Source organism: Scyliorhinus canicula, chromosome 12, assembly GCF_902713615.1.
Source record: "Scyliorhinus canicula chromosome 12, sScyCan1.1, whole genome shotgun sequence".
NCBI classification, from domain to species: Eukaryota; Metazoa; Chordata; class Chondrichthyes; order Carcharhiniformes; family Scyliorhinidae; genus Scyliorhinus; species Scyliorhinus canicula.
This window is the reverse complement of record NC_052157.1, coordinates 12,929,101-12,948,272: the sequence shown is the minus strand read 5'-3', so window position 1 is coordinate 12,948,272 and position 19,172 is coordinate 12,929,101. Positions and strand designations below refer to the sequence as shown.

Here is a 19,172-nt window from a genome sequence, read left to right as displayed (position 1 = left end):
TTGATCTCAGCCAATCTTACATTTGGCCCCAGACTGCTTTATTTTCGGGAGCTTGAAGCGATAGCTGGGAAATCTTCATGAAATGAACAAAATTAAAATCGCTTATTGTCACAAGTAGGCTTCAGTGAAGTTACTGTGAAAAGCCCCTAGTCGCCACATTCCAGTGCCTGTTCAGGGAGGCTGGTACGGGAATTGAACCGTGCTGCTGGCCTGCTTGGTCTGCTTTAAAAGCCAGCGATTTAGCCCAGTGTGCTAAACCAGCCCCTGAATCAAAGCTGGATTCCAATGCATGACCCAGAGTAAAGTGGCATCCAGCTACCCCTCCGCACTTCACAGCACCTCTCTAAACTATGTGAAATTAATAAAGAGGAGGGAGAATTTACTTTAAGACATTTTAACAGATGGGAATTATTTCCATAAATAAAAAGATATTTGTTGGAAATACTGAACAGATCAACATTCATAAGAGTATTATTCCGGCTAGACTTTACATGGTCGCTGTGGTGAATGTACTTCATGTAATTCACACTGTATAGTATTGTGTCCTTGTGGGCTCTGTCTGTGAGCCGTTGCGCGGCTCTGCCCACAGGGGGAAGATGAGGACCTTGTACAGGGCTCCACACTCGGCTCCGCCCATGGCTCCGCCCATGGCCCCTCCCACTACCGGAAGTATCAAGTGTTGCAGCCTTGTGAGCCTACCCTCAGTTCTTCTGGTCGCAGGCAGGCTCAGTTGTAAGTCTATTAAAACCACTGTTTACTTCCTATCGTGTCTCGAGTGAATTGATGGTCACATCAGTGGCTATGTTTTAAACTGCCTATTTTAACTCAGGTTAAATGGAATTGTGTGAAGTAGGACATGTGACCTTCTCATAAAGCTTCCCGGAGATAAACGCCAGGTGACCTGCTCATTCTAGAGACAGAAACCCAAATTAAAAGTTTTTCAAAGTCATGTGCAAGTTTTAACATCTGGATACAAAAACAACAGCTGGCCTCACAGCTGTAGATTCACAGACTCTCAGAGGTAGTCAGGCCGCAAGCAGGTGCTGCGATGTCAAGCAGAAGAAAACAACTGCTTTTGGGTTAATCAGCCAACCAAGTACAGTAAGGATGCAGACGGAGCCTTACATTGAGGAGTCCATTCGATTCTGCTCAAAGGGTCGAGTGAGGAGGACTTTGCTTAAAAGGGCACCAGAAGATTAATCTTGGCGAAATAGGGAGAAGGGGTCCCGTTAACATGGGTGGACTTGGATTTTAAACTTAAGACTACCGACGGAGTGTGTGACATACTGTATAAACGCAGGGGTTTTCTGTTGTGTTAAGACGTTAAAGCGGGCCCAACTTTTCTGTAGTTTAATGCATTAATTGCCTGAGAAGTCATGTTTAGTTGAAGTTGATTTTAGTTGGTTTGTTACAGTAAAAGTCGTAAAATGTGAAATATTGTCATGTGACTCTCCAAGACAGTCACTGGGAAAATAGCGTCTCTTTTTAAAAGTTATTGGTCTCTGTGGAAATCATAAGAAGCGAACCAGAGTTGACATTTCTGGTCCATGACCTTTCACACAAGATTATTGCCATATTTTACTCCTTGACCTGAATTCTTTGGATAAGTTGCCGCTCTAAAAAAGTTTGAAAATGAAGATTACCAACGACCCCCGTACCCACCCTATACATTGTGCCATTGGTTCTGTCATGGTTGGTGGTTTGGATAACTCTGTCATAAAGCCCCAGACCCTGTGCTTTATTGGTAAATGGCAAAATTATTTCTTACGCTCTTGGATAATGACCCAATGGCAAAATTGTAGAAATGTGGCATTTCTTCTGTTGCTACCGACAGCAGTAATTTCACCCCTCTGCCAGCAGACTCAAAATAATCTTGTGCCATCTTAGCAATAACTCTGCCAGAACAGCAAACAGTTAACACCATAAATGCCCTCTAGAAGTAGCCAAGTGTAACAACCCATAAGATGCACCAGTCCAACCGTCACACGGTCGTTTTAGTCTCTTTACCCCACTAACTGTACGTGATGATTCATTGCCGTTCGTATGGATTTCAGTCTTTTTCGTGCAAATCTGTAAATTCAAGAGGAGTTGGTTGCATTCAAAATTCTTGGAGCCCCGAGACACAATAAATATTTGGGGGCCCTTCCCACTCTCTGCACAAGACCCCCACCCTGCCCAGCAACACTGACCCGGTTAAAGCACAAACTCTCCCACCTCACCTTTTGACAGTATACTGAAACAGCAGAATATTCCGATTCAGATGTTATTCTGCATTATAGCGAGATTAACGTGGGCCCACATTTGCATATCTAGGACCTCAATTTGTTGAAGCCCCATGTTTAGCAGATCGATCCCCCTGTGCACAGCAAAGGGCTCCATCAGCCTGTTGAGTTAATCTCTCTGTTAGGTGTTTATTTAGATCGCTATTATGGAATGTGCGCTTCACCTGTGAGGCCAGAATTTTTGCTAAATCCTAATTGCCCTTGAGAAGGAGATGGTGAGTTGCCTTCTTGAACCACTGCAGTCCGTGTGGTGTAGGTACACCCATTGTGCTGTTAGGGAGGGAGTTCCAGGATTTTGAGCCAGCGACAGTGACGGAGCGGCGATATATTTCTAAGTCAGGGTGGTGAGTGATTTGGAGGGGAACCTCCAGGTGATGGGGTTCCCAGGTATCTGCTGCTCTTGTTCTTCTAGATGGTTGTGGTTGTGGGTTTGAAAGATGCTGCCTAAGGAGCCTTGGTGAGTTCCTGCAATACATCTTGTAGATGGTACATATGGCTGCTATTGTGCGTCGGTGGTGGAGGGAGGGGATATTTGTGGAAGGGGGAACAATCAAGTGGCCTGCTTTGTCCTGGATGGTGTTGAGCTTCTTGAGTGTTGTTGGAGCTGCACTCATCCAGGCAAGTGGAAAGTGTTCCATCACACTCCTGACTTGTGCCTTGTAGATGGTGGACAGGCTTTGGGGGTCAGTCGGTGAGTTACTTGCCGTAGGATACCTAGCCTTTGACCTGCCCTTGTAGATTCACCTGTCCTTGTAGAGTCACCTGCCCTTGTAGCCACAGTATTAATATGGCTAGTCCAGTTCAGTTTCTTGTCCCCTCCCTCCCTCCCATGCTGTTCCTTTTAGCAGGATCTATCTACATCTGCCGTAAAGGTATTCAAGGGGCTCGATTCAATTAAATGGGAATAAGGTCCCATAACGAGTGCGTTTAATCACATGTTTCCTGGCGCTCACAGCATCGAGAATAACATGGCTATTCACCGCGGTTAGCGTTGTATAAGGGGCCTCAGCGGGGAAAGCGTGGCTGAAGCCACACATAGCCCCATTTTGTACACTGAAAAACTCCGCTGGAACTCCCCAGTGTAGCGAGAGATCTGACGCCATTTTTAATCGGCATCCCAATCTCTGAGACCCCCAAAGCAATCCTCGACCCCACCCCCAGCGTGAAAGCACTATGTGAGGGCCCCCAGCCCCCACACCCCCCCCCCCACCACCACACGCCCACAGGGCACCCCTGGTCTGATCTCACACGCGCAAATAATGCCAATCTGGCACCCTGGCAGCACCCATGCCAGCTGGCAGTGCCACCTGGGTACCTTGGCATTGCCAGGCTGGCACCCAGGTGGCAGTGCAATGGTGCCAGGCTGGCACCGCCAGGATGGCACCAGCCTACCCAAAGGGCATACAGCTGGAGCTACTGATCCCCTGGGAGACCCACAAAAGTGTCATTCCGTCTGTGGGGACCATTGCTGAACAGCGCTTGCTGAGGTCTCCGAGATGAAGGGATTGAATCCCAAAGCCTGACGTACCTCGGGAATCTGCACGCTAGAGTGAGGCTTACTGCCTCGCTCTAATATGCAGATTTGCCAAAAAGCTGACCCCGCCCACAATGGGCAGGATTTACATTGCGATCTCACGAGGCGTTGCAAGCCGCGCCGATCCCAGGAGTGGGGTTTCACGGCTCTTATCGGCCTCGCTGCGCCGTGGCGAGCTGCTTTTCAGGCACAGCATGGTCGTTGGATCGTGCCCAAAGACTCTGCCTCAAACTTTTGAAGAAGAGAATGCCAAAGTCTCCCAACCCTCTGAGAGAAAAAAATGTTTTCCCTCATGTCTGACTGAAATTGGCTGCCCCCTTTTTTTTAAACTTCTAGATTTTGCCACAAGAGGAAACACCCGCTCCTCATCCATCTCATCAAGTCCCCTCAGGATCTTATATGTTTCTATCAAGTCACATCAAGGGCTGCACGGTAGCACAAGTGGCTAGCACTGTGGCTTCATAGCGCCAGGGTCCCAGGTTCAATTCCCGGCTTGGGTCACTGTCTGTGCGGAGTCTGCACGTTCTCCCCGTGTCTGCGTGGGTTTTCTCCGGGTGCTCCGGTTTCCACCCACAGTCCAAAGACATGCTGGTTATGTGGATTGGCCATGATAAATTGACTTTAGTGACCCCCCAAAAAAAGTAGGTGGGGTCATTGGGTTACGGGGAAGTGGGTCGGTGCAGACTCAATGGGCCGAATGACCTCCTTCTGCACTGTATGTTGTATGTTCTTACTCTTCTAAACTCCAGCGGATCCAAGCCCAGCCTGACCAACTTTCCCTCAATAGGCAATCTGCCCACTCCAGATAAACCTTCTCTGAAGTGCTTCCAGTGCATTGACATCTTTCCTTAAATAAGCAAACCAATACTGTGCACAGTGCTCCAGGTGTGGTCTCACCGATGCCCTGATTAACTGAGGTTCAAGCCCTTACTCCAAGATTCAAACACACACTCTGGACTGGTCTGCCAGCACACCACTGAGAGGGTGCTGCCCAGTCTCAAGAGCCAAAGCGCCACCTGTTGGCTAAATTTTCCCAGGCGGCATGACATGTCCCATGGTACCCTCTGACAAAGAGCAGGGAGTTCATTCAGTGTCCTGACCGCCATCTCCCTTCAACCAAGAGGAAAATTAATTGATCCTCCATCTCATTATTTGATGTGCATCAAGTAGCTACTGCTTGTCTGCACTGCAGCCAATATCCTTCAATGAAATTTATTCAATGCGATGCACTTTTGATGCCTCCAAGTGTCATGATGATGTACTGGATAAATAATAGTTTTCCCCTGTTTTCGTAAAGGAAAAATCCATGGATTCTAAAAATGATCTGCTCTCTGATCCTGCACCCCACAGGCAGAATGGGCCAAAACAGAATTCAGAAACCAAATCGTCGAGACACTGACCGTAATGTGGAATGATGCTCCAGGCCATTATGGAGGCGTAAATCCCACCAACCATCCAGAACATGCAGAGCCAGCTGAGATGTTCCCCTCGCTTCTCACGAGACAGGAATTCAGAGAAGTAGGAGAAAACGATGGGGATGGAGCCCCCGATACTGAAAGACAGAAAAGGGAGAGCCACTTTCAGAACACAATACAGAGTAGATGTCAGCAGGCCTCAAACCCGTTCTCTCTCGTTCCCTTCACACCCTACCAGGACCTCCCTTCACTGACTACCATTCTGAGACCACCAGCAATGCTGAGCTTTGCAATGATCCATCCATAATGGCAGACATGTATGTATATGTGCTCACTTACATGCATTGCTTCCAGGAAGGATCGGTATAATGAACAGAATGAGCCTGTAGCCTATCTAAACTCAAACCCTTAAAAGATTATTTCAATCAATGATCGAACCAGATCAGTAATGTCCCCTTAATGTCGAAATTGGTCACAGAAATATTCTGTGTATGATGCTGGGCATCATGTAAACAACCTGGGACTCTCAGATCCTGGGCAATATTTTCTCTGAGGGCGTGTGACCTCCGCTATCAGGCTCATATTGGAGCCAGGTGCCTGCACTGTATGAGGACCAGTTATTAAATGTGATTTTCCTCAGAGCAGCCAATTCATGGTCAGAGGACCATCTTGCCAGCCACAGAGGAACCGTGGGTGGGTTCTTGAAGCTCGAGGGCTAATCAGAGGCCTATCAATTTGAAAATGGTAGCAAAATACCAGAGGGTGCCTCGAACTGAAGGCACATTCCCTCCGACTTTATTGAGTTTAATATAAAAAATAGCCTTCATAACTGGGCCACCATTGTGGGGAGTGGGGGGCCGGGTCTGGTGCACGTGACGGTGGGTGAATCCCTCCACAAGATGGCCTCTGGTTGCTTCTAAATCACAAGTAGGCAGAGAAGGCCCCAAAGCCTGCCTGGAGCACTGTCCGCCCCGCAAGCCTGCCACCAGGTTGCCACCCCCAGGCAACTAATCTATCCCTCCTGCTCCCATCCCCCACTCCCGGTTCCCCACGCTGCCTCTGGGAACCTGGAGGCAGACAGAAAATCCCTGGCGTGACTGGAAAATAACTGGCCTTAATAAACCTTAAATTGGGACATTTGGCTCTTCCCTGCATGCGGGTAGCTGACCTTGCCCCCATCCCCAACCTGCCTCCTGGTAATGGCTCGGACGCAGGAGGGAGCAGAGCGACTGGCACGCAGGGCAGCGATACTACACACCCACCTCCATTCCTGATCCCAGCAGTGTAAGTTATCAAGGAGAGGTAGACCCCTATGATGCGCGATCAATGAACACAGAAACAAAGGAGTAGTCCGAATCGAAGGCTTTAATGTACAAGAAGTGTGTCCCGCAGCTTGAGTACAGAAAGAACGATGGCTGCTGGGAAACACGGGTTCTTATACTCCGCCTCGTGGGCGGAGCTACCTTCCTCTCGACCAATGGGAAGATAACACTTGGGCCAATGGGCAGCGAGCCTTCTCCACCAATAGCAGCTCACACTCCCCGGTACCATAGTACCTCTAGTCATACTACCACACCCTAGGTAGGATAATCTATGTAAGAAGTCTTACAACACCAGGTTAAAGTCCAACATGTTCATTTCAAACATTAGCTTTCAGAGCATTGTTCCTTCCTCAGGGGAATTAATTCACCTGAGGAAGGAGCAGTGCTCCGAAAGCTAGTGTTTGAAACTAACATGTTGGACTTTAACCTGGTGTTGTAAGACTCCTTACTGACCCCAGTCCAACGCCGGAATCTCCACATCAAGGATAATCTATGTGTGACAGTGGATACACTAACCTGTCTCACTCAGGGTTCTTGACCAATTCTCATCTACCTTATGGACTATTTTGTGGACGCATGTTTTTTAATCAAGTCAGAGAGTTTATTAAGTAACACAAAGAGTCACAAAGTTAATACCTAACAAGAGCAATAGATGTAGAACAAGACTCAGCTCTGGTGGTGCCTCCTCCCCAGCTCTCTGGGTCAGTCTTCTCTTCCTCTTTCGCTGTTAGCCATAGTCTGTCTGTCCTCTGGGTGTAACATCAGTGTTCTGTAGCCCCCTTTAGATTATCCCAATTGAGAGACCCTTACCATGCCACAATGGGTCATAGTTTGTGTTGGCCAATATAATTGGATTAGGATGAGGTCATTGGTAGTCTAAGGGTTTTCCCCAACATTGAGGCACTTAACAGGTGTTCCCACTTCTCTCAACAGCTCAACTTCCGCAAATCTATAGTTTCACATTTATCTTATCCTTTATTTTCTGCAATCAAGCACTAATGTTCTGAGGTCTCCAGCTTACCCCTTCCATTGTTCTTGCACAAAGGTTTTTGCAGAGTATAATCTTAAATGAAACAATTTCATGATGAAGCAAGCACTAACACAAAAAGACTTCAATAGTATTTTTGTTAGTACCAATATGTACCACAACCTCTGCCTGTTTGCCCTCCCCCTGCAGGATGCCTGCTACCCGTTCTGAGACATCCTGGACCCTGGACAAAAGATATAATTAGTTATGTCTTTCATAAGCTGAAAATACGTCACTGTCTGCAACCTCTGCTTGACCTGGGGGTCAGTATGTGAGCCCTCCAGCTGCCTAACTTCCTCTTTCTGAGCCTGGCTTTTTTCACACACACAGGCCAAGATTTTCTAGTCCAGTCCACCACAGGAATCATTGCAGATGGGACATAGAATTTGACGGACCAGCCAAGGGTCCTTTGACTTCGGACAGGACTGAAAAATGCCAGCCATTGACAAGTTGACATTTTTCAGCAAAGCTAACTATCATGCTTTTCAGCGGTTTCTTAAAAACAATGTCACAGGGCAGCACGGTGGCACGATGGTTAGCACTGGTACTACGGCGCTGAGGACCTGGGTTCGAATCCCGGCCCTGGGTCACTGGCCGTGTGGAGTTTGCACATTCGCCCCATGTCTGAGTGGGTTTCACCCCCACAACCCAAAGACGTGCTGGTTAGGTGAATTGGCCATGCTAAAACTGCCCCTTAATTGGAAACAAAATAATTGGGTACACTAAATTTAGAGAAAAAAATAAATAAAAGAAGAATGTCACAGAATGATTTATATAGACAAACCATAAAAATCGACTAAATTCAACAGGGGGGGACTAAGATTCCATGACCTGGAGATGTGAACGCAAGCTTTGGCCAAATTTAGGAGCTGATATTCTGGATAGTCCTCCAACCTCGCACTGAAGGCAAACATAAATAATAAGAATTTACTATTTATAGAGAGGATGCGGGGGGGGGGGGGGGTCCGGGACCCTCCCACTCCCATAGTGTGTTCGGACTGAAGGAGGAGATCAGGGATCGTTTCGGGGGTCTCCGATCTCTCGCTACACCGTACAAATCAATAGCCTCGGCCACACGTTCCCTGTTCAGGTCCCTTATACAATGCGAAACGTGTCGAATAGCCATGTGTTTCTCGGTACTGCAAGCGCCGGTAAATACACGGCTAAACACGCTTGCTTGGGGACTTTGTTCCCTTTTGGGAAACTCGCGGCCAACATTATGGTCAGCGAACACACACGGGAGTCTGAAGTGCATTCGCCGACAATTAAGCACAGTAAATGGGCAATCGGTGGCGATTTTACGTGATGCGTCCAATTTTACGGCTGGCAGACTGGCCAATCAGTCAGCTGGCCTTCATGTTTTTGCAACAAACCTGTTCCAGGGTGGGATAAAACATCCGGGGTGATCTCAAATAAAAGAACATTCACGGTGCCGAGGTCCCAGGTTCGATCCCGGCTCTGGGTCACTGCCCGTGTTTGCGTGGGTTTCACCCCCACAACCTAAACATGTGCAGGTTAGGTGGATTGGCCACGCTAAATTGCCCCGTAATTGGAAAACATTTATTGAGTAGTCTAAATTTATATTAAAAAAAAGAAATAAAATAACCGCGTGATTCGGTTGGAGCAGCAGTTGGATGCACTTAGGAGCATGCAGATGGCGGAAAGCGTCATAAATAGGAGTTATAGAGATGTGGTCACACCCAAGGTGCAGGCAGAGAGATGGGTGACCACCAGAAGGGGCTGGCAGTCAGTGCAGGAATCCCCTGCGGTTGTCCCCCTCTCGAACAGGTATACCAATTTAGACACTGTTGGGGAAAATAGCCTATCAGTGGAAAACAGCAGCAGCCAGAGAAGTGGCACCATGGCTGGCTCTGATGTTCAGCAGGGAGGGTCAAAGCGCAGAAGAGCAATAGTCATAGGGGACTCTATAGTCAGGGGCACAGATAGGCACTTCTGTGGACGTGAAAGAGACTCCACAATGGTATGTTGCCTCCCTGGTGCCAGGGTCCAGGATGTCTCAGAATGGGTAGCAGGCATCCTGCAGGGGGAGAGCAAACAGGCAGAGGTTGTGGTACATATTGGTATTAACGACATAGGCAGGAAGGGGCATGAGGTCCTGCAGCAGGAATTCAGGGAGCTAGGTAGAAAGTTAAAAGACAGGGGGCGGGATTCTCCGACCCCCGCCGGGTGGGAGAATCACCGGGGGTCGGTGTGAATCCCGCCCCCGCCGTCCTCCGAATTCTCCCGCCCCCCCCCCCCAAAACCCGGCCCGGCGTGAGTTGCACCGCCCGGCTTGGAGAATGGCGGGGTCCGGCGCAACTCAATGGGCCCCGGGTCTGTCTGGATTCTCCGGCCCGTGATGGGCCGAAGTCCTGCCCGTTCTATGCCGGTTCCGCCAGCGTAAATCAGAGTAGGTCCCTTACCGATGGGATCTGGCGGTGCGGGCGGGCTCCGGAGTTCCTAGGAGGTCGCGGGGGGAACTTGCCCCGGGAGGTGCCCCCACGGTGGCCTGGCCCGCAATCGGGGCCCACTGATCCGCGGGCGGGCCTGTGCCGTGGGGGCACTCTATTGTTCCACACCGGAGACCGTAGTCCTCCACCATTCCCGGTGCGGAAGCGAATCCCTCTGCGCATGCGTGAGGATGATGCCAGCACGCGCTGGCGCTCCCGCGCATGTGCTGACTCCCGCCGGCCGGCGGGTCGCCAACCACTCTGCGCCTTTGGGATGGCCCGATTCCCGAGTTGTTCATGCCACTCCGTCCCGCCGGGACCCCCCCCCCGCCCCACCGGGTAGGGGAGAATCCCGCCCAGGTCCTCTAGGGTTGTAATTTCGGGATTACTCCCTGTGCCACGTGCCAGTGAGGCTAGAAATAGGAAGGTAGAGCAGCTAAACACGTGGCTAAATAGCTGGTGTAGGAGGGAGGGTTTCAGTTATCTGGACCACTGGGAGCTCTTCCGGGCAGGTGTGATCTGTATCAGAAAGACGGGTTGCATCTAAACTGGAGAGGCATAAATATCCTGGCCGTGAGGTTTGCTCGTGTCACACGGGAGGGTTTAATCTAGGATGGCTGGGGGGTGGGTACCGGAGTAATAGGTCAGAAGGTGAAAAGATTGAGGTAGAACTAAAAAATAGGGCCAGTATGGCTCTGAGGACGAGCAGACTGGGAGATGTTGCTGAAAACAGCGGGTCAGGTGGCCTGAAGTGGATATGTTTTAATGCAAGAAGTATTACAGGTAAGGCAGATGAACTTAGAGCTTTAATTAGTACTTAGAACTATGACGTTTTTGCCATTACAGAGATCTGGTTGAGGGAAGGACAGGATTGGCAGCTAAACGTTCCAGGATTTAGATGTTTCAGGCGGGATAGAGGGGGATGCAAAAGGGGTGGAGGAGCTGCGCTACTGGTTAGGGAGAATATCACAGCTGTACTGCGGGAGGACACCTCAGAGGGCAGCGAGGCTATATGGGTAGAGATCAGGAATAAGAAGGGTGCAGTCACAATGTTGGGGGTTTACTACAGGCCACCAACAGCCAACGGGAGATAGAGGAGCAGATAGGTAGACAGATTTTGGAAAGGAGTAAAAGCAACAGGGTTGTTGTGATGGAAGACTTTAACTTCCTCAATATTGACTGGGACTCTCTTAGTGTTAGGGGCTTGGACGGGGCCGAGTTTGTAAGGAACATCCAGGAGGGCTTCTTAAAGCAATATGTAGATAGGCCAACTAGGGAAGGGGCTGTATTGGGCCTGGTATTGGGGAATGAGCCCGGCCAGGTGGTAGACGTTTCAGTAGGGGAACATTTCGGGAACAGTGACCACAATTCAGTCAGTTTTAAAGTGCTGGTGGACAAGGATAAGAGTGGTGCTAGGGTGAATGTGCTAAATTTGGGAAAGTCTAATTGTAACAATATTCGGCGGGAACTCAAGAATCTAGATTGGGGGCGGATGTTTGAGGTTAAATCAACATCTGACATGTGGGAGGCTTTCAAACGTCAGTTGAAAGAAATTCAGGACCGGCAGGTTCCTGTGAGGAAGAAGGATAAATATGGCAAATTTTGGGAACTTTGGATAACGAGAGATATTGTAGGCTTCGTCAAAAAGAAAAAGAAGGCATTTGTCAGGGCTAAAAGGCTGGTTGCAGACGAAGCCTGTGTGGAATATAAGGAAAGTTGGAAGGAACTTAAGCAAGGAGTCAGGAGGGCTAAAAGGGGTCCCGAAAAGTCATTGGCAAGTAGGGTTAAGGATAATCCCAAGGCTTTTTACACGTACGTAAAAAGCAAGAGGGTAGCCAGGGAAAGGGTTGGCCCACTGAAGGACATGGGAGGGAATCTATGTGTGGAGCCAGAGGAAATGGGTGAGGTACTAAATGAATACTTTGCATCAGTATTCACCAAAGAGAAGGAATTGATGGATGTTGAGTCTGGAGAAGGGTGTGTAGACAGCCTGGGTCACATTGAGATCCAGAACGACGAGGTGATGGGCATCTTGAAAAATATTAAGGTAGATAAGTCCCCAGGGCCTGATGGGATCTACCCCAGAATACTGAAGGAGGCAAGAGAGGAAATTGCTGAGGCCTTGACAGAAATCTTTGGATCCTCATTGTCTTCAGGTGTCCCGGAGGACTGGAGAAGAGCCAATATTGTTCCTTTGTTGATGAAGGGTAGCAAGGATAATCGAGGGAACTACAGGCCGATGAGCCTTACGTCAGTGGTAGGGAAATTACTGGAGAGAATTCTTCGAGACAGGATCTACTCCCATTTGGAAGCATATAGATGTATTAGCGAGAGACAGCACGGTTTTGTGAAGGGGAGGTTGTGTCTCACTAACTTGATAGAGTTTTTCCAGGAGGTCACAAAGATGATTGATGCAGGTAGGGCAGTGGATGTTGTTTATATGGACTTCAGTAAGGCCTTTGACAAGGTCCCTCATGGCAGACTGGTACAAAAGGTGAAGTCACATGGGATCAGGGGTGAGCTGGCAAGATGGATACAGAACTGGCTAGGTCACAGAAGGCAGAGAGTAGCAATGGAAGGGTGCTTTTCTGATTGGAGGGCTGTGACTAGTGGTGTTCCGCAGGGATCAGTGCTGGGATCTTTGCTGTTCATAGTATATTTAAATGATTTGGAGGAAAATGTAACTGGTCTGATTAGTAACTTTGCGGACAACACAAAGGTTGGTGGAATTGCGGATAGTGATGAGGACTGTCAGAGGATACAGCAGGATTTAGATCATTTGGCGACTTGGGCGGAGAGATAGCAGATGGAGTTTAATCCAGACAAATGTGAGGTGATGCATTTTGGAAGGTCTAATACAGGTAGGGAATATACAGTGAATGGTAGAACCCTCGAGAGTATTGACAGTCAGAGAGATCTAGGTGTACAGGTCCACAGGTCACTGAAAGGGGCAACACAGATGGAGAAGGTAGTCAAGAAGGCATATGGCATGCTTGCCTTCATTGGCTGGGAAATTGAGTTTACAAATTGGCAAGTCATGTTGCAGCTGTATAGAACCTTAGTTAGGCTACACTTGGAGTATAGTGTTCAATTCTGGTCGTCACACTACCAGAAGGATATGGAGACTTTAGAAAGGTTGCAGAAAAGATTTACCAGGATGTTGCCTGGTATGGAGGGCATTAGCTATGGAGAGAGGTTGAATAAACTCGGTTTATTCTCACTGGAATGTCGGAGATTGAGGGGCGACCTGATAGAGGTCTACAAAAGTATGAGGGGCATAGTCAGAGTGGATAGTCAGAGGCTTTTCCCCAGGTTAGAGGGGTCAATTACTCGGGGGCACAGGTTTAAAGTGCGAGGGGCAAGGTTTAGAGGAGATGTATGAGGCAAGTTTTTTTACACAGAGGGTAGTGGATGTCTGGAACTCGAGGTGGTGGAAGCAGAGTCGATAGTGACATTTAAGGGGCATCTTGACAAATACCTGAATAGAGCGGGAATAGAGGGATACGGAACCAGGAATTGTAGAAGATTTTAGTTCAGACAGGCAGCATGGTCAGCACAGGCTTGGACGGCTCAAGGGCCTGTTCCTGTGCTGTACTTTTCTTTGTCCTTTGTTTTGTTCCAAAAGAAGATGTCTGAGGGCTTGAGGTCCTATGGGTCCTGCTGGCAGGTGCTTGAATTTGCAGTATCGACCCAGTCTGCAACATTTCTTCGAACTAATTTCATTAATGCACTGCCGCAGCTTGCTGAGGCAGCTCCACAGCAGCTGTCAGGGTGCTCACGGGAAACACCCACCCTCACTCTCATTTCGCTCAGTGCCTGCCCTCTTGGCCCCCCCCCCCCCCCCCCCCCCCCCGCCCACCGATCACACGCGCCCGACCAACACCTTGCTGTTCTGATATTAAAAGAACTGAGCATTTTGTTCCATTGCTCTCTCCATTGGGGGGTGGGGGGGGGGGGGGGGGGGTGTAAATGGGGAGCCAGTTCAATAATGGCTGCCTGCTGAATCTTACTCTATGCACGACAGTGAGGGTGTCTTAACCAGGGATAAGAGAATTACCAAGGCAGCTGGAATTTTATTGCAATATTCCGAGTATCATTCGTTAATTCCACTGTTTCAAAAGATCGGATTCACTTACCCAGCTCCTGATAGTAGTCGGCAGAACAGGAACATGCCATAACCCTGGACAAACGATGAGAAGATGATAAAGACTCCATTGATGCTGAGGGCAATGATCAGACAATATCTTCTGCCCATTTTATCGGCCAGTCCGCCCCAGACGAAGGCTCCTACCATCATTCCCAAGTATACTATCAAGCCTGCAAAGCAGCAATGAGAAGATTAATAATAAAATTTTAAACTTTCCCCACACAGTGAATTGATTTTTGAGTGCACTGACTGTTGTTATGTTGTCAAGCACACCAGATGATTTTGTGCACAGTGAGATCCCACAAGTAGAAATTTGTTTTGGTGGCATTTGCTGTCTGGGTAATGTTCGTTGGGACTCCAGGAGAACTTCCTGCTTCCCTTCAACAACATTACAGCTTTAACGTCCATTTTAACATACAGCCAGTGGGCGGGATTCTCCGAAATAGTGTCCGCGCCGTCATGAATGCCGTCGCATTTCACGATGGCGTGAAACGGGCGTGGGCACTACTGATTCTGGGCCCCACAGGGGGCCAGCACGGCGCTGGAGCGGTTCACGCCGCTCCAGCCTCCCTTCCCGGCGGCAACTGGGCGCCGCGCCAACCCGCGCATGCGCAGGGGACTTCCTCGACGGCCCCGACGCAACATGCCGTGGGGGTTCAGCGGCCAGCCGCGTAACAAAATAATGCCGGGGCTGGAGAGGCCGGCCCTCCGATCGGTGGGCCCCGATCATGGGCCATACCCCATCGGAGGCCCCTCCTGTGAAGGAGCCCCCCCCCCCCCACAGACCCGCCCCCCCCAACCTTGAACCTTGCCCGCAGAGTTCCCACCGGCTGCGAGCAGGTGTGGACAGCGTGGCGGTGACTCTGCCATATCCGCGTGGCCGCTCGGCCCATCAAGGCTGGAGAATCAGCTGCCCGGCCGCGGACAGCGGCCGGCGACCAGCGCGCCAGTGCAAATGGTGCCGATTCTCCGCTCCTCGGAGAATCGTGTGCCGCCGTCGGGGCGGTGTGGCACGGTTGCGCCGATTCTCCGGCGCGGCTCGGAGAATCCCGCCCAGTAACTCTGTTTGACATCTCATCCAAAGAACAGTTCTCGGGTTTGAACCCATGACTTTCCGATGAATAGGAAGAGTGGTATGAATTGTCTTTCGCTGTTAAACCATGAAGATATGAGAACACTAAACGAGGACCGAATTGGAATTGGCTGTGGTAAACCCACAGCTGAATAACCCAATGATGCTCATATCTCAGACGAGATGGGCTGAATGGCCTCCTTCTGCACTGTAAATTCTATGATTCTATGTGCCAGTTTATTCTCGGAGTCGCCCTCCTATTTGTGATGTACCGGAGGTAAATTGCATGCGGGATGTAAATGGTCTAGTAGATCATTCACCGTGTGTAGGCCTGCTCCCTGGAATAGTCTGGAGCTATGCTCCTGAACATCTGCACTGGGAACTTCTGGCTGCTGTTGGAGAGGAGGACTATATAAAATATCTTCAAGGCATCCCTGAGAATTCCAAGGATCTAAGGTCACAGCTCCGGGTTTACCAGCTCACTTTTCTTTCCGGGTGTCGCAAGAGTACGATCAGGAGATAGTAAGTGGAATATCTCTTGGTCATCCTAATTCACATTGTGACCCTGGATCATTGTCCACTGCAGGTCCAAGCGCAACTAGACCATTTGGTCAACCATCTGGGCCAAACACTGTGGTCATAGAGACCAGACACACTGGGCCTTTGCCCCTATTGCTTGTACCTAACATAGGGGCCACTGGACGGTCTATCTAGTTTACCTTCTGCCAGACGGGTAGTTACATGAAACAACAAAGTTATTGAATCATAAAAATCAATATCAACTTGTCTAGTGCAATGATGTTTAAAATCTTCCCCATAAATCATTGAATTTGTGACCACTGTAAATTTCCACCAATGTATAGTCAAAAGAAGTACAAAGGAATAGCAAGAATTGCTCTCCAGGAGATTATTCCATAACATACTCACTGGGCTGGATTCTCCAATTTGAAGACTAAGGGCGCGATTCTCCGCAAAGGCGGAGAGTCGTGAAGGCTGCCATGAAAACGGCCGTGTTTCACGGCAGCCTCCGCGCCCCCTCCCGGGACCCGATTCTGCTCCCCGGTCGGGGCTAGCATCGCGGCCCCGTGAACTACGGCATCGCGGGCTTAACGAATTTCGCTAACCCCGGGCGCCAAAGTTAGCGACGGCTGACGCATATGATGACGTCATCCGCGCATATGCGTCAGACCCACGCATGCGCCATCCGTAATGCCCCTCAGCCGCCCCGCGGACTGATCCAGCGGGGCGGCGGAATAACAAAGAGTGCGCGGGGTAAGTACCCGCTGCCCGCGATCGGTGGGCACCGATCGCGGGCCCATGCCACCCTTGGTGGCATGGATGTGCAGAATGGCACTTTGGCGCCGTTTTCACGAACTGGTATAGCAGGTGTATTCAAATTCGTGAAAACGGCCGTAAAGGCCTTGGAAATCGGCCCATCGGCCAGGGGAGAATCGCTGCTCGCGTAAAAAAACGGTGAGCAACGATTCGTGTCGGGGGGCGGGCGTGGGGGGGGGGGGGGGGAGAATAGCGGGAGGGCGCCGGACCAGCGTTGCCGTAAAAATTTGTGCCGCCCGCTATTCTCCGCCCCGTCGTGAGTGCGGAGAATCGCGCCCTAAGTGCTGGCATGGGAACGGAGGCATTTTACTCCCAAAATAACGGTGCAAAAGCTACACCATTCCTCTGTGGGGGTCTAGCAGGCACACAGTGTAGAGCCCTCAGCTCTAGCTGTGGATACAGCCGGAGAATTGCCGGGTCCGTGGCCGCGCATGCGCACTGCAGCGGCCGCACCGTGCAACATGGAGCCGGTCGCACATGGACCCGGTTGCCAAAAGCTGCCCCCCTTTGACCAGGCTCGCCACCCCGGACCATCTCCCACCAGTCCTCGCAGCCCCCCATGAAGGCCCCCCTGCCAGCGAAATGGCTCCCCGGCTTTGGGAAGAGACAATGCCAATGCGAGTGCAGTTAGGCCATTTGGCACCTGCCGTGTATCAAGAACTTGCCACAAAGCCGCATAAGGTTCCAAAAGCAAAGAGGTAGGTCCAAGGAGCATCCGTGAGGGGGGAGAAGTGAAGATGCAAAAACGGACACAGTGAGGCTCCATTTCACACAAAGAGGACCTCCAAGGTGCCTGAATAACGTATGATCCAAAACATAACCAGACGATATTTCAGGCTGCTACAAGCATCCCCAGGTGAGATTCCCCAAAAGTTGTTCATCCGAGTCAGACTGTTCGATTTGTCACCGTCCATTTGGGATACCCCGAAATTGTTACAAACCCAGATGAGGAAGGATGACTGGTTTCACGTCTTCGTTAAACCCACCCTCTGCTGGTAGCAACAAAGGTTTAACCTAACAAAGTTCCCTTTCCCTTGGATACCTATTCCAGACCCAATAGTTCTGTTTAAAAAGGAGCCAATTTATCCAGGCTTTCTTCAGTTAAGATACAATAAGTTTATTAACTACTAAACAGATAGTGAGAAATGGTAAAAAAAAAACACATGCAACTACATTCATATGGATTATAAATAAGACTTGAACCCAACAGTAAGTAAATATAAATAAAAAGTTATGCAGAACAGTCCTTGAATTGCACGGTGTATATGATAAAGTGTTGCGGCCGTTATGGATCGATCTCAGTATAGTTGACGTCAGCAGATGAGTAGTTGATTCTACAATTCAGGTGCTGTGTGCTTTGATAGACAAATTTAATTTTGTTTTACGAGCTGCAATCCCTTTTTGCTGGACGGTGGACTTCCAGTCAGAGAGAGCGTTTTAGTTATTCCTGCTGTAGCCATCTAAGATGGACACTGGGCTACAAAATGAAGAACTGCTAAGGCTGCAGGGAAAAACAGTCTTAGCAAGGACAAGCAGTTTGCAGAAGACTAATTAGCATTCTGCACGTACAGAAACCAGTTTGTGGCCAGGTGCAGAGTTTCAGCCAAAGGTGTAAATGGCAACAAGATCTACATAGTAATGAGGTGATCCAGATCCAGACCCCGCACAATAGAAACATTTAAGTATCAATAGATACTTTTGAGTAGACGCCCAGACAGAACGGCACCACTGTATCCAACACAAAGAGCCGTAGGGACCGCCCCACCCATTGAGGGACGACCCTCAGATTGGGGGGGTTTAGAAGATATCGATTGGGAAAGGCCCAATCGATACATGGCAGGTAAAAAGGCCCGCCCCACGGGGGCACGGACTTCTAAGACCTATAAAAGTAGACGCCGCACATGGTTCGGTCTGCTTTGGCTCCGGCTCTGACTGCTACTTTTGCTCCGGCTCCGCTTTACTGCTACATCGCATCCTGACTCCAGTTCCATCACCAGCCGTTGAGCCATCAGCCATCAGCCATCGAACTGTAAGTGCCACTACAACGATCGCTACGTGATCCAGACTTTGCTAGACCCTGACAACTTTAAGTACCTGAGAGTTGCAGACCAAGAACGGGACGAAGGCCTTGCTCCCTGACCTTGCCTGTTCCTGTCTGGATAAGTATTTTAGTTGTTTAGTATTAGAAGTAAGTTAGTCTCTTTAGCGTATGCATGTGTATTTATTATATTTGTCATAATAAATATCAATCGTTTGGACTTACTAATCGATGTACAGATTTATTACTTTGAACCTGACCTTGATATACTTGTGAGGTGTCTAAATATGGCACCTGGCGACTCCTGAGCATAATTACATACACAGAGCCATAGTAGTGTTAAGCACACGGCCTTTAAACGGAGGCGTGTTAATACACTCCAGTAAAACGAGCAACACTGAAAAAGATGCTTATTTCCTTTCCGCAGGGGCACTGCTTCCAGGATTGTATCACACACCTGCAGTGCAGGAAACCTAAAGCTGCTTTTCCTCACGCCGCATGCAAGAGGAAACCAGAAGACACTAGTCGTCCAGACAATTACACCCAGGGT

At 49.5% G+C, this 19,172-nt stretch overlaps 1 protein-coding gene across 4 annotated transcripts in view; it reads right to left on the bottom strand.

Annotated features, from left to right (window-relative positions):
- Positions 1-19,172, bottom strand: part of LOC119974456 (synaptic vesicle glycoprotein 2B-like) — a 182,573-nt gene that overhangs the window by 35,891 nt on the left and 127,510 nt on the right. For all 4 annotated transcript variants that reach the window (XM_038813363.1, XM_038813364.1, XM_038813362.1 and 1 more), the window contains 2 exons: positions 14,167-14,347; positions 5,217-5,368 (listed from right to left, as the gene is read on the bottom strand). In XM_038813363.1, the coding sequence (XP_038669291.1) occupies positions 5,217-5,368; positions 14,167-14,347 (333 nt within the window). The remainder of the gene's footprint in view (positions 1-5,216; positions 5,369-14,166; positions 14,348-19,172) is intronic.